This window comes from Adiantum capillus-veneris, chromosome 2 (genome assembly GCF_014529385.1).
Source record: "Adiantum capillus-veneris isolate H3 chromosome 2, ASM1452938v2, whole genome shotgun sequence".
In the NCBI taxonomy this organism is placed as follows: Eukaryota; Viridiplantae; Streptophyta; class Polypodiopsida; order Polypodiales; family Pteridaceae; genus Adiantum; species Adiantum capillus-veneris.
In genome coordinates, this window is record NC_140932.1 from 173,215,738 (window position 1) to 173,230,813 (window position 15,076).

The window sequence follows — 15,076 nt, forward strand, 5'->3', positions numbered from 1 at the left end:
CACTGCCCTCTCTCTCCTCTATGGCAGTATGTTATGCCCCTCTAGTGGGCTTTTCAATTGACCAATGTACAGTTGTGTGGGTTCATGCGCGATTTCCGAGGCAAGAGCCTCTTGCACAGCTACTGGATTAGCTAGCGGCTAATCCCCCGCAGGTACAGGTGAATTCGGAGAGGTTTCACGCCAGAAATCTCGTCCGATTCAAAGGGCAAGTAGCCCTACAGGTGCGGGAGCTCGAGGACTTGCTACGGATGCGACCTGCACCCGAAATGGAGCCCGAAACAGTAAATTACAGCCTGCTGTGTATTTTTGCAGGTATAGGGGTTTGGCCCTAAATGGTCCCTAATACCCCCAGGAGGTTCGAGGACGCCAGGGGACCGCTGTACAGGTGATCTGGCGCATTTTCGGGGCTAAAAACAAAGAATTCAGCGTGCTGCAGATTCTCGCCAGGTTTTGCAAAGTGCCCGTATGCGTTGGGAAAGTCATTCAATGCGTGGGAATACTGACTGTGAAGGGTCCTAGTACAGTTATGTTGCCGAAATCGGCCCGGAACAATTGAAATTCAGCCAACCTTGTGCGGGGCAGCTTGTAGGGAACCACAGCGTTTATTCCCTCTGTTAAACAATAAAGAAATACCGAAAGGGGCGCCTAAGTTAGGGGCCAATCTAGTGTTGGTCTTCTCATACAGGTGCATTCTAGTAGCCTGTATCCCTTTCCCCCGTGTTGTGTCTTGAAAGTACAGGTAGAATTGATGACTAATATGGGTGAAAGCTAAATCAAGGTTTGAAGTAAAGTCTACCGCCCTTTTTGGATTGAACAGGCCGGTTTCAATGGCTGGTCATGCACCCTTAAATCAGTTTTACACACTAGGAACAGTGTTCGGGGGTGCTCGAACAATGATGCCTAACCCCATGTATGGTGTCACGGGCATGCTACGAGGGTTTCAAAGCACTCAGGGCCAATTTGGGATGCCACAGGCAAATTTGGTTATGGCTGGAATTACAAATCAACAGCCAAATATGGCATTTCCAAGTCAACTTAATTGCGGTCAGGGAACACAAATGAACCCTAACAGTGTTCCCATGTTTCAGTCACTTCCATATGACAATTTAACGCCGTTGGAGAGGCCAACTCCGTACAAAGAAGGTGGCAAAGGTGTGACATTCACGACCTTTACAGGGTTTGATGACAGGAAGAAGGCTCTCTCATTCCTCCAGCAGTTTGACAAGGCCTATGCAGGGGAAAACTTTACAGAGGCTTCAAAGGTCCGCAAGGCAGCCACTTTCTTGACAGGGAATGCGGGACAATGGTGGACAACTTTATTGCTTCAAGGGAAAGCTCCGTACACATGGATTTACTTCAAGCAGATTTTTGCAGCAGCATGGTTATCTGATGACTTTGAAGCAGATGTAATGACAGAATGGCACGAGCTTAATGCTGCCACTTGCAAGAATCTGGATGACTACAATCGGAAGTTTTGGAAAGCTCTACTTCCAGTAACTTCCTATAGGTTTGTGCCATTGATAGAACAGATTGAAAAATACTGTTGTGGCCTACCCAAAGGATTGAGAAAGTACTGTACGAAGACCAAAGTCACTACTTTGACATAGCTCATCGAGGTAGCAAACAGTGGCAATGGTTTGCTCAAGGGAGAAGATTGTGAATTCAATATTGGCGTCAAGGAAGGATCAGCCAAGAAAAATTCAGTGAAGAAGTACGTTCCCAATGAGGTTCCTAAAGTGACTCAGGAGCCAGCCAACGCAGGGAAAGGCAAAGCTACGGCTGAATCAGAAAAGGGACCAGCAAAGAAATGGAAAAGACGTTTTCCTCGCAAATCGGAAGAGCAAAAGATGGTCCTGAGGTCAGAGAACAAATGCTTTATCTGTGAGCAGCCTGGCCACATTGCTTACAATTGTCCTTAAAAGAAAAGGCCAGCTGATTCTGAAGACAAGGAGGACAGGAAAGGAAAGAGGCCCATGGTTGGTGTAGTGCCAGATATGGTGGGCGACAAGCCAAATTCAGATGCAAGTGAGCTTTGCAGAGCATGGGGAAAGGTGAGGGATCAAACAGTGCTTATCTTCTTTGATCTAGGTGCCAAAGCCAACTTCATTTCCCCAGAGTTGGCTTCAAAGTTGGGAATGAGACCTGAAGAGATGGGGTATACAGCAGAGGCAGGTTTGGCATGTCCTGGCCATACAGAGGCTGTGACACCCATCATCGAAAAGTTACGCCTACATATCCAGTCCTATGTAGATGCTGAAGAATTTTACATCATGCCACTGGACGGATGTGATGTGTTGCTAGGTATTCCTTGGTTGTTTCGTGTACAGGGAATCATGGATGCCTACAACAAAAAGATCACTGTACAGAGCAGGGGAAAGACTCATATTCTGGATGTAAAGCTTAAAGGGGAGTCTATTCCCACTGTATCAGCTTCTGCTATTACTTCTGTAATGAAAAAGCATCTTTCTGCGTACTTGGTTTTTGCACGTGAAGTGACAGATTGTGATGAATCAAATTTATCTGTGTTAGATCAAGAAAAGTCAATGTTTTTACAACAGTATAGTGACTGTTTTTCCGATTCATTACCGTCTCAATTACCGCCAGAGAGACCGAGGACCATGCGATAGATTTGGTGCCAGGCAGTAGCCCACTAAATAAACCTCCGTACAGGGTTAGTGCGGCTCAGCAGAAAGAGATAATGGGCCAAGTACAGGAGCTGTTAGAAAAGGGGCTGATTCAGCCCAGTTTATCCCCATTCTATTCTCCAGTGTTGTTGGTGCAGAAAAAGGATGGCTCATGGCGTATGTGCATCGACTACCGTGCACTGAACAAGAATACCATCAAGAATAGGTTCCCTATACCTAGAATTGATGATATTCTGGACAAATTAGAGGGAGCAGATATGTTTAGCAGGATAAATCTAGAGAGTGGGTACCATCAGATCCGCATTAGATCAGAGGATGTGCACAAGACTGCTTTTAGAACAACGTTTGGCCTTTACAAATTTCTAGTGATGCCCTTTGGTCTCACAAATGCTCCTGCTACGTTCAATAGGATGATGGACAGAATTTTCCGTCCACACCAGCAGCTTGGACGTACATTCTTTGACGACATGATAGTCTACTCAAAGAATGAAGAGCATAGGCATCACTTGGCCATTGTGTTCAAAGACCTACGCAGCCATAGGTTGCTCATCAATGCAAAGAAAAGTGAATTTTTTCTGGAAGAGATTCACTTTCTGTGACTCATTGTCTCAAAGGATGGTGTCAGAATGGATCCTGCAAAGTTGAAGCGATCAAGTCATGGCCAGATTTGAAGACGGTGCACGATGTCCGAAGCTTCTTGGGACTATGCTCCTATTACAGAAGGTTTATCCGAAATTTTGCTGAGATTGCTTCACCTTTATATGCTCTTCAAAAGAAGGCAGTCACCTTTAGATGGGCACAGAAAGAGATTTCAGCTTTTAATCTCTTAAAGGAAAAGATGACTTCAGATCTAGTCATTGTGTTGCCAGATTTTAGGAAGTCATTTGTGGTCTAGTGTGACACTTGTGGTAGTAGTAGCATTGGTGCAGTGCTAATGCAAGATGGCAGGGTAGTAGCCTATGAGAGTAGAATCTTGCAAGGGCCAGAAAATACCATGCAAGTCTATGAAAAAGAACTGCAGGCCGTCATTCATGCGCTCTTAAGTTGGAAACACTACCTGCTAGGTACAGATTTCGTTGTCCAAACGGATCATCAGACCTTGCGATACTTCTTGACACATGCAAAGTTATCTGAGAAGCATATGCGATGGGCAAATATCTTGTCCATGTTCCATTTTCAGATTGTGCATGTGGAAGGCAAGAAGAATGTTGTGGCTGATGCCTTGTCAAGGAAGCCACAAATTTCAGCTGTGTCAATTCCTTATCATCATGAACTTGATGATATGAGGGAACAATATGCAAATGATGAAGATTTTGCAAGAGTCTTCGAGTACCTAATGGATGGACAATGTCATGAACACTATCTTCTCAAAGATGGGTTCATGATGATGCATGGCCGATTGTGTCACAAAGCCATTGCGATGCAAAGTTATGGAAGAGAGTCATGTCCCACCGTATGCAGGGCATCGTGGTATCGATGCTACAGTTAAAGTGGTTGAGACATTCTTCTACTGGCCTACATTGAGAAGAGATGTGGATGCCTTTGTGCGAGAATGCCTAATTTGCAAGAAGGTCAAGTTTGACAGGCAAAAGGCACCAGGGTTATTGCAACCACTACCTATTCCAGATAAACCATGGGAAAGTATTGCTATGGATTTTATCTTTGATCTTCCGAGAACGCAGACAGGAAACGATGGTATTTGGACCATCATTTGCAGATTCAGCAAGCAGGCTCATTTTATTCCTGTCAGGGAGAAGATAAAGCCAGATCAGATGGCACGCTTGTTTATGAGCAATATTTTCAAGTATAATGGCATGCCACAGTCGATTGTTAGCGACCCTGATCCACGCATGACAAGTTTGTTCTGGAGAGGCTTGTTTGAGAATATGGGCACAACGCTCAAATTCTCTTCGTCATTTCATCCTCAAACAGATGGGCAGTTAGAAGAGGTAAATTCTACTGTCCTAGATCTGCTGAAGTGCTATGTGTCAGAGCATAAAGGAAAGTGGGAGCAATATTTGCCATTGGTGGAGTATGCATACAATAATACAGTGCATTCATCAACTGGCAAGGCACCTTTTGAGATAGTTGAAGGTGGCAAGAAAGTTCCTCCCATACTGCATACAAAGGACAAGATATTTGAAGCAGATAAGTATGTTCAGGACATAATTGAAATGTACAAGAAGGTCAAAGTGGGCTTGGAAAAGACTCATGCAAAGCAAACGAAAGCAACTGATCTTCACCGTCGTGAAGTGGTGTTTTCACTTGGTGAGTGGGTGCTTCTACGCTTTGAAATGGCAAGGTTAAAGAAGATGAAGGCAAAGGAAAGACTGTTTCCAAAGCTCAACATGCGTTACTATGGGTCTTTTCAAGTATACGACATAATCAATGATGTTGCATATGGGCTGAAATTGCCTGAGAGTTGGAAGATTCACAATGCGTTTCATGTGAGTCTTCTCAGACTCTATGTGGGTGATGTGTCAGAGGATATGCCAGCTGAAGATCAGCCGGAAGTCGAGGAACTTGACGAGATCTTGGTCGCGGAACAAATTTTGGCACATAAAGGAAGAAAAGTGAAAAGCAAGGTTGCTGGGCGTTACTTGGTGAAGTTCAGAAACTATCCACCAATGGATGCTAAGTGGATGGAAAAAGGTGAACTTGCAGAGTCACCAACTGTGTTATCACTTTACCTTGAAGCCTTTGATTTGCAACCTACCTTGACTACTTGAGTTTCAAAGCTACATGGATTGTTAGTGTGACAATTGCTTCTGAAAGAAATGATGTACATGTTATTTTAAGTGAGCTCAAATGAAGTACATGTTACATGAATGTTAGAGCTGTACAGATTGTCAGTTTGGCAATTGCTCTTATGGAATGTCCAAAAGTTTGGTTAGTGCTATAGAAGTGAGTATTTCTTGTCAGTTTGTCAAGGATACAGTAATTGCTTCTATTAAAGAGTACATGTGTAACTGCATTCTTAAACTGTCGGTTTGGGTATGCTCGAAAGTGTTACTGGATCCAACGGGTACTAAAAGGCAGTGGCAAAATGCATAGCTACATTTTGTCATTTTAAAGTTAATCACTCAAAGCAGTGGCAGAGTGTGAAGCTACCACTATGTCATTGGCACAGGGTTCACACACAGGCAATTCGGTCAACGAGGTGTTGAATACACCAGGGTTGACAATGAGCATGTATGTGTCGTACATGTGTCGACAGGTGTTGAGTACACCAGTGTTGAGTGTGACCATGTACGACATAGATGCAAACGAGGACGTTTGAGATTTCAAGAGGGGGGTATGTCACTAGCGTGTGACTACTATCTATCCTTTTTGTTGATTTCTTTCTTATTATTTATTTACTTTCACTTTTTGGAAACACCCCTCGGGAAATCTAACTACCCTGCATTGCATAGCTAGTGTAGAACTGTTCAGAGGGAGTCCAGGCCTGAGGGCAAGAGAGCACTAAGGTTGGACAAGGACTATGGTTAGCCAAAGTGGGGTCATTGACTAGCCAAAGTGGAATCCTTTGCTACAGAGGCTACATTTCAGTTCTTGGTGTGGCTGCAGTGTACAAAGAGGGTCGGATGACCTAGAAAGATACAATGGCAGCATCTCCTAAAATTTAGGGAACTGCTATTTTGGGATCTGAAAATGTGTTCGCGTCATTACCTCCGGAATGACAAGGGGAACATTTTATTACTCTGCAGTGAAGTCAACTGGATAACCGGTCGGGAGATTTTTAGGGGCAACCCCGAAACGAGAAATGGCCTGTAACTGAGCCAAGTGGCACATTTCTGTGCACTTTCCTCGTGCATGAAGAGGGGGCGCTGATTTAAGAGAGGAGAGGGGCTCATTTTCTCTCTGTTACAGGTTGAGAGCTTCAATGGAGTGCTTGCTTACCTCTTATGTACAGTGCAGTGCCAAGAGTGATGCCCTGCACGCTACGCACTGCCCTCTCTCTCCCCTATGGCAGTATGTTATGCCCCTCTAGTGGGCTTTTCATTTGACCAATGTAAAGTTGTGTGGGTTCATGCGTGATTGCCGAGGCAAGAGCCTCTTGCACAGGTAATGGATTAGCTAGCGGCTAATCCCTCGCAGGTACAGGTGATTTGGAGAGGTTTCACGTGCGAAATCTCGTCCGATTCAAAGGGCAAGTAGCCCTACAGGTGCGGGAGCTCGAGGACTTGCTACGGATGCGACCGGCACGCAAAACGGAGCCTGAAACAGTGAATTACAGCCTGTTGTGTATTTTTGCAGGTTTAGTGTTTTGGCCCTAAACGGACCCTAATACCCCCAGGAGGTTCGGGGACTCAAGGGGACCGCTGTACAGGTGATTTGGCGCATTTTCGGGGCAGAAAACAGAGAATTCAGCGTGCTGCAGATTCTCGCCAGGTTTTGCAAAGTGTCCGTATGTGTCGGGAAAGTCATCCAATGCGTGGGAATACTGATTGTGAAGGGTCCTAGTACAGTTATGTTGCCGAAATCAAGCAAGAACAGTTGGAATTCAGCCAAGATTGTGCGGGGCAGCTTGTAGGGAACCACAGCTTTTATTCTCTCTATTAAAGAATAAAGAAATAGCGAAAGGGGCGCCTAATTTAGGGGCCAGTTTGGTGTCGGTCTTCTCATACAGGTGCAATCTAGCAGCCTGTATCCCTTTCCCCTTTGTTGTGTCTTGAAAGTACAAGTAAAGTGGGCGACAAATTAAATGGGTGAAAGCAAATCAGGTTTAAGTATAAGGTCTACCGCCCTTTTCGGATTGAACAGGCCGGTTTCATAGGTTGGACAAGCCCTCTTTCTTGGGATTCCTGTCACTCTTCAAAAACACGATTAGGAATCAACACGCCCAAGAGGACTTGGGTTATGTGCGACCTCAACAAGCATATAAAGTATTCTGTGGTCCTTGTGGTTCTTTCCTTGAGTGATACAGAACACTGCCAAAGCTCTGATACCAATGTAAGGTGCAGCGGAAGTGAATGTTGAAATTTGCTCAAGATGAGTGCTCCGAACTGTGCTCAAGGTTCCTTTTACTTACGGAAGGGAGAGCCTTCCGTTCCTTTAGTGAGAGAGTGCAATGGACACAAACAAAGTGAATGGATACTGTGAATGGAAGTGCATGAGACTGAGAGATAGAGAGAGAAGAGAATACGACACCAGAGATGTTGTAAAACCCTCCTCCAAGGGCCCTACTCTCATGGCGAGAGCGGTCTACTTATGATTGCACAAATCTCTACAATGCTTGGACTTGCCGACGATGCCGATGACGATGAGGACGACGACAAGACGGGCTGAAATCTGAAAATGCTAAGGGCTGAAGCCTGCAATTCTTTATTTGCTGAATTCTGACTCTATGTCGGTGACGATGATGCGATGACAACGCGCTGAAAACGCAGATGCTGAAATCTGCGTTGTCCGGGTTGAAACTGCAAACTACGCTGGATCTGACCGTGCGGCGAGGATCTGCTGCGGGAAGGTGAGATTTGCAAGGCTTGGGACTTCTACTACGACGTCTGACTGCTGAAAACTGAAAACGCTGGTGCTAATGTGGCTTTCGTCGCGAAGGAACTGCAAAATGCTAGGGCGCCTGCTGCTCCAAAAACGCTAGGTCTGAATTCTGCTACCGATGCAAAAACAGTGGCTCTCTTGCTGTTCTGTTGTCGCTAGGGTCTGTCTGTCTCGCAGGCAAGTCAAGGCGGTAAGGATTTGCTACCACAATGGCTATGCTGCGAAGTCGTAGGGATGAAAACTGAAAAACGCTAGCAGACTTACACCATGCAAAAACGCTAGGGTTGATCAGTCTCTGATGAGAAGGTGCCTGCTGAACACTTGGTTCTTGTTGCCTCTTCTGCCAGAAAGTGCTAGCTCTGGTTTTCTTATACACAACTTAGTAAATTTGACCTACCTACTTTCCAACAAAAGTCACTTAAAATAAGAAGTGAAAAATGTCAAAAATAGGGAAAATAGGTCTATGCATTGTAAAAATGCTACTGATGGGATCTGGCTGGAATTTGATGGTCATGCTGTGTGCAACCAGAGGATATGCATCTTATTGAAGTGTCTGGACATGCACGGTCTGCGAATAGACTCACAAAAGTGCCAGATCACTTCCTATTCTAGACTGACTTGACCGAACTGAACCCTGGTCATGCTGTAGCTTGTTCACGTACATATAGGGTTAGATGTGTCACGTGACACTTCAGTTCGACCGAATTGGCGGCTCCACTTGGAATTACGCTCGAGGAAATGGGGTCACCAGCCGAGGCTGTTCTAGCGGCACCTGGACGGGATGCTACCATTACACCTGTCATCGGCAAACTACGTTTGCATTATCAGGGGTATTTAGGGTGCTAGGACTTTTATATCATGCCTTTGGAAGGGTGTGACATCCTCCTAGGAATCCCTTGGTTCCACAAGAACAACGCTGTGGTCGATTATAAAGCAAGGAAGGCCATCTTGAAGAAAGAGAAGGGCAAAGAGTGTACTTGATGAAAACTGAAAGGCGAGTCCGTCCCACTTAATGAAATCTGGTCTTTTTGTTTATTCGATCTTCTTGAGAGAATCGAATGATGATCAAAGGTCAAATATGTCCGACATCAAAAAGGAACGACAAGAATTTCTGCAAGCTCAGGCCGATTGTTTCCCTGAAGGCTCATCAAGAGAGTTACCTCCTACACGTCTGAAAGATCATACGATTGATTTGATTCCAGGCAGTACACCACCGAACTGGTCACCCTACCAAGTTCGCCGAGCCCTTGAGTTTGTATAGCAGTTTGACGTCGCCTTCTCTGGAGGTTGGTTCACGGAACACCTCAAGATGTGACGGGCGGCATCTTACTTGCAAGGAATTGCACAGACATGGTGGTCTAATCTGTTGTTACGTAGAGAAGCACCTGTGACGTGGGTAAAATTCAAGGGAGTTTTCACGTCAACTTGGATATCAGACAAATATGGAAAAGAGATGTCATCACAACTTGGCGGCATTTGAATGATTAATAAAGATACATTGGGTGACTATTGCCAGAGGTTTTTGGGATACTTATTTGCGAGTGTCTTCATTACGGAAGATTATTTGAGAGACCAGATAGAGCGGTTTTTGTTGTGGTTTGCCAAAAGAGATTTGAGAGCATTGTTTGTAATAGAAGTTTGACTCCATTCAGAGAATTATGGGACATGTTAAGCAAGGATTTGGGATGCATGTCGGCTCATGGACAAGACAATTTCCATCTCATTATGGCAAGAGTCTTCTAATGAAGAGAATGAATCGAAGAAGCCGGATAACAAATCATCTCCGGATTCCGGAGCAGTACGAGAATTAGATGGTAGCGCATCCGAGGGTTCCGACCAACTAAGGGAACCTGATGCAAGATCATCAGAGGATTTCAGAAAAGAAAGAGGAAAATTATGAAAGAGCTTCTAGAGAAGGGTCTCACTCAGCCCAGTACACCACCTTATTGTCGCCAATGCTGTTGGTTTTGAAGAAAAATGGATCTTGGAGAATGTGCATTGACTATAGAGCTCTCAATAAAATCACCATCAAGACCAGATTCCCTATACCAAGGATTGATGATATACTCGACAGACTTCAAGGGTCTACTTGCTTTAGCAAAATCGATCTGAAGAGTGGATATCATTATATTCGAATTGCTCTTGGAGACATCTACAAGAAAGCTTTTAGGAGGACTTTTGGGTTATGAATATTTGGTGATTCCATTTGGCCTTACAAATGCTTCGGCTACATTCAACTGCATAATGGAAAGGATTTTCAAAGAGTACCGATCATTTGTGGGTACTTTCTTTGATGACATCATGGTCTTCTCCAAGAGTGAGGTAGAGTACAGACACCATTTGTTACAAGTTTTCCAGGGCCGCATAAATTGGTTGTAAATGCGAAAAAGAGCGAGTTTTTCTTGCGAGAGATACACTTTTTGGGACACATTGTCTCAGCGGAAGGTGTAAAGATAGGACTGCGCCAAAGTTGAGAGTCGAGACCATTTGTAATTGGGCCGATTTGAAGAATGTTTATGAAGTTCGAAGCTTTCGGGGCTTGTGCTCATACTATCGGCGGTTCATTTGAAAATTTGCAAAGATATCTTCCTCTCTCTCTCTCTCTCTCTCTCTCTCTCTCTCTCTCGTTAAGTTCAGTGATTTTGCAGTTTCTGTTTGTGTGTTGCTATTGATTTCTCGCTTGGAGTGTGCAAGCCTATAACAATTTGATTTCTCCCATCTTTGTCTTCATGGATGAGGAAGAAGGAGAAACAACATTAATTTCTAATAAAGGAATAGCAGAAGGAGGTGGTTGTAACAAAGGCTTTGGGCATTTAGATTGCATGTGTCTAAATTTACCACAACGAAAACATGAGCCTTTCGCAAATTTTCCCCATTTGAGTTTAAATGTCCTTTTCCCATCGATGGATCGCCAGAATTGACCATGATTCTAATGGGTGTAGGTTTATATGTATCCCAAAGCACACTAAATCAATTGGAGTTGGCATCCAAATTTGGGGGGCATATCACTTTACCTAATGGAGCGGCCAATGAAGGTAGAAAATGTTTCCATGGATGGCTATTTCCACCCAAATTGGACATCTATGGCGGATCAAACTTTGATAATCTTTAGTGAGGGCCCACGGCAATACATGTGTCATTTGCATATTGAAAAACAAAGGGAAAATTTCCAACAATTGTGCATGAGCATCCATGTCTGCCAACAAGACCTCATAAAAGCCTCGCACCAAAATATACCCCTCTAATAGTTTGTCGTTTAAGCAGAAAGTCAACCCACTGACCTACATCCTATGCAGAGGGCATTTTGCCCGGGAAAACAAGATCACTGCATTCAATGCATAGTGGGCAATTGGATCCATAAGTTCTTGAATTGGAATGAGCACCTCAGTGGTTGGTTCTTGGCCTTCCAAGGCATTTGTGGCATCCACAAAATTCTTAGATAAATATTCTTTGATGACTTTCTCCGTGTCCACGGAAGTGATATCTATTTGTTTCCTGTGTTTATACACTACTTCGTCTGCCATGAAATGCAAAAAACTCCTGCTGAATCTGTTGGGACAAACACCGAGGGTTGTCTACATGTATCATGATGTATGTGAAACACAAAGGTGACTGTTTCTTAGACTGCATGTGCGAAGAAGAAGGAAAACCACTATCTATACTGAAAGGGCCGACGAGTAAGTACTGTAAGTACAAAAGGTCACACATCCCCACACGCCCACACACCCAAGACTAAAAGAAACGCTATACAGAAAAGAAGAGCGCAGAAAGCAAAGGCTACGAAGCAAACAAGCAGTTAACAAAAAAAGGGGGTGCGCAAGGGCTGGAGTAGAACGCAAGGGACTGGAAAGAGTGCGTAAGGCTGAGGACGACCTCTCAGGCAGCACACGAGGGCGGGAGCAGGACACTATTACACACGTGCACGTGCACACACGCACACAGATACACACATTCCATGATGAGAGAAGCTTGCTATCGAGCATACGTGCGCGCAGATAGGCACACCCCATGATGACAGAAGCTTGCTATCATAGGAACAGTCCCCCACACATACACCCACTCTTTAGTGCATGTTTGATGACGTATGTGTTGTTTGTTCAGGCCCTTCATCGTGTAAATCTGCCCTCCTTTCCTTCCGGTCTCTCAATTTTCCTGTTTGTCCCCCCCACACACACTCTCTCTCGTGCATGTTTGGTGACGTATGTGTTGTTTGTTCAGGCCCTTCATTGTGTAAATCTGCCCTCCTTTCCTTCCGGTCTCTCAATTTTCCTGTTTGTGTCTTGATGCACTTTCTTGAATGTGGTAGCAATACTCTCTGTCTTTAGTCTTTGTATGAATCTTTTGCATGTCAATGCTTCCAAACATCTATATCAATCTCCTTTGTGATTAATTACACGAGCATATACGTCTTTTTCTTTGGAGTCAAATTTAATATCTTGATAAAGCCAATGTTGCTTGCTTGCTTAAATTAGTTCATTATGCAATTTTTAATTTGGGGGTGCATGGTTGTGTTTTAAGGTTCATTATTGCTTATGATAACTGTCTTTTCTTAAATGGAGCTATTATCAAGTCTATCATCTTGATGTGTGAAAATAATGTAGTTGCAGGCATTGGTTTGGGCACATTATTTTTCATGGCATCTTGTGCTTTTGGGGTTGTTTTCACAAGGTAACTTTGAGACCCCCCCCCCCCCCCCCCCCCCCCCCCCCCCCCCCCCCGCCCCGCCCCGCCCCCCCTCTCTCTTTTTTACCTTGCATCTAGCAACATTTTGGACATCATGTTTTAAGATGGTTCACAGGCCTAAAACGCTCGATGTTTTTGTGTATTTTCTAATTGTATTGAAGGGACACTAATGTCTAGGATTGCATTGTTTGTCAAGTGTTTTAGAGTAACTGTGGATCAATACTGAGGTGTTCCTTTGGAAGTCGAGCTCATATATAAAAGTTTCTACCTCCTCTTTTGACCACAAAACTTACTAGCTCATTCATAATGGATAATTTTGATAAATTTTAATGAAAATAACAAGATCCACAATCATATGTCTTGGATTGTAGAAGTGGTCTACAACTCGCTCATACAGAGCCATGATCCCATCAGTAGAGCGCCTGCGTGTTTGTAGGTGCTGCGTTTAATGCAGAAAAACAATAATATAATTTGATACTAATCTTCTCTTTGAGGCTGTAGTGTAAGGACGGAATGACTGCAATTGAATCCAGCCTGCCTTGTGTTACTTTGTGTGCTTGTGTGTTGCCACACTCACACACTTGGGGGGGGGGGGGGGGGGGGGGGGGGGGGGGATGAAATGAAATGTTACATTAACGTCTTCAAAAGGCCAAAATGACCTATGAGACCAAAAAGTTACAATTGGTGAATCTGATACCATGTCTGAGTACGGAAATTACAAAGTTACAAAGAACTGAATCTAAAACACTAAGGAGAAAAAAAAAAGAGAGAGAGAGAGAGAGAGAGAGAGAGAGAGAGAGAGAGAGAGAGAGAGAGAGAGAGAGAGAGAGAGAGAGATTTTGATTTTGATTTGATTTGATTTGGTATTAACGTCCGCGGGGGGCCAGAAATGACCCATGGGACCTCAAAGTGATACATAGTCTCCCCTCACGAGGGTGTATGGTGTGGTGTGTTTTATTCTCTTTTTGTGTTCCTATGAGTGTCTTTTGATGCTCAAGTATGCGGGTGAGGTATGTTCCGAGAGCTGTAGGGGAGGGGTCTGTCTTGGATAATAGGTCCGCAAAGGTAGAGCAACCGCTTAGAAGTGGTTGAAAATTAGCTCGGATGTGAGCGTATTCTGGGCATTCCAATGTCACATGTGCTTCATCTTCAGGAGCTTGCATTGTACATGATGTGCATATCCGTTTAGAAGCATCAATTTTCAGCCAGCCCTCTGTTTCTATTTTTAGCATATGTGACCTTGTGCGCATCAAAGAGATGGCTCTTCGTGCCATGTGGGGCATGGGTGTTCGTATGTGGGCCTGGGCTTCCATTGGGTTTGTGTTATAGCCTTCCCAATACTTTGTGTTGACATGCTAGCAATAGTATTCAAATTTCGAGCGGTGTTGCGTTGTCTTCCACTTGGTGTGGAGGCTATTTAGTAATGCAATTTCAAAATTCAGCATATGTTCTCCCTCCTTGCCCTCCTCAATAAGCATGTCCACATATGCTTCTACATTCCATTTAGCGAACCATTTCTTAATGTCCTGTATGAGGCTCGATGACAGAAATTTGTTTTTTTTGGTCTTTTGCGGCGCACATCCCGTTTCCCATGCAATGCGGGGGATTCGAGTAGTAGGCATCGCTTTGACCTTCACGATATACGTGTACATTTTTTGCAATGCTTTCATTTCTAGTGGTCTCTTGCCTGTCTCCAAGAGTAGCACGGAGTATCGTGTCGTCTTTTTGACCCCCATGTGTCGACATAGAAACTTTTTCTGAATTTGTTCAATTTCATTCCATGTGTGGGCTGAAATGCTTGCTCCCTAGATTTCCACTCCGTAGAGGATGGCTTGCACTACGCATGTCTCAAAAATGGTCGCTGTTATCTCCCATCTTTTTATGCTCCTTTGTGTGCACATGTTTTCAAATTGATAGTACTTGGCATGGCCGATGTCAATTCTATTATGTGCGCATTGTCCCCAAGCATAGTTGCACGGGATGTCAATCCCCAAGTACTTGAAACTGTCAACTTTCTCAATTTGTTTCCCTTGATACATGAGGGGGGCGTGGATATCCATCTTACGAGTCTTTACAATCATGAACTTTGTTTTGTCTACATTGATTGATAGACCTACATTTTCACAAAAAGCATGTAACGCATCGACCAATTTCTGTAGAGCTGTAATGTCATGGGCGAAAAGAGCCACATCGTCTGCATAGATGAGCATGAGAAGTGTAAACATCCCGATGGCTGGTTCATCCCC

At 44.2% G+C, this 15,076-nt stretch overlaps 1 protein-coding gene across 1 annotated transcript in view; it reads left to right on the forward strand.

Annotated features, from left to right (window-relative positions):
* LOC147464079 (uncharacterized) overlaps nt 1-15,076 on the forward strand; it is an 87,761-nt gene that overhangs the window by 64,011 nt on the left and 8,674 nt on the right. The window contains exon 3 of the mRNA XM_086492667.1: nt 12,749-12,815. Within this exon, the coding sequence (XP_086348793.1) occupies nt 12,781-12,815 (35 nt within the window). The 5' untranslated portion in view covers nt 12,749-12,780. The remainder of the gene's footprint in view (nt 1-12,748; nt 12,816-15,076) is intronic.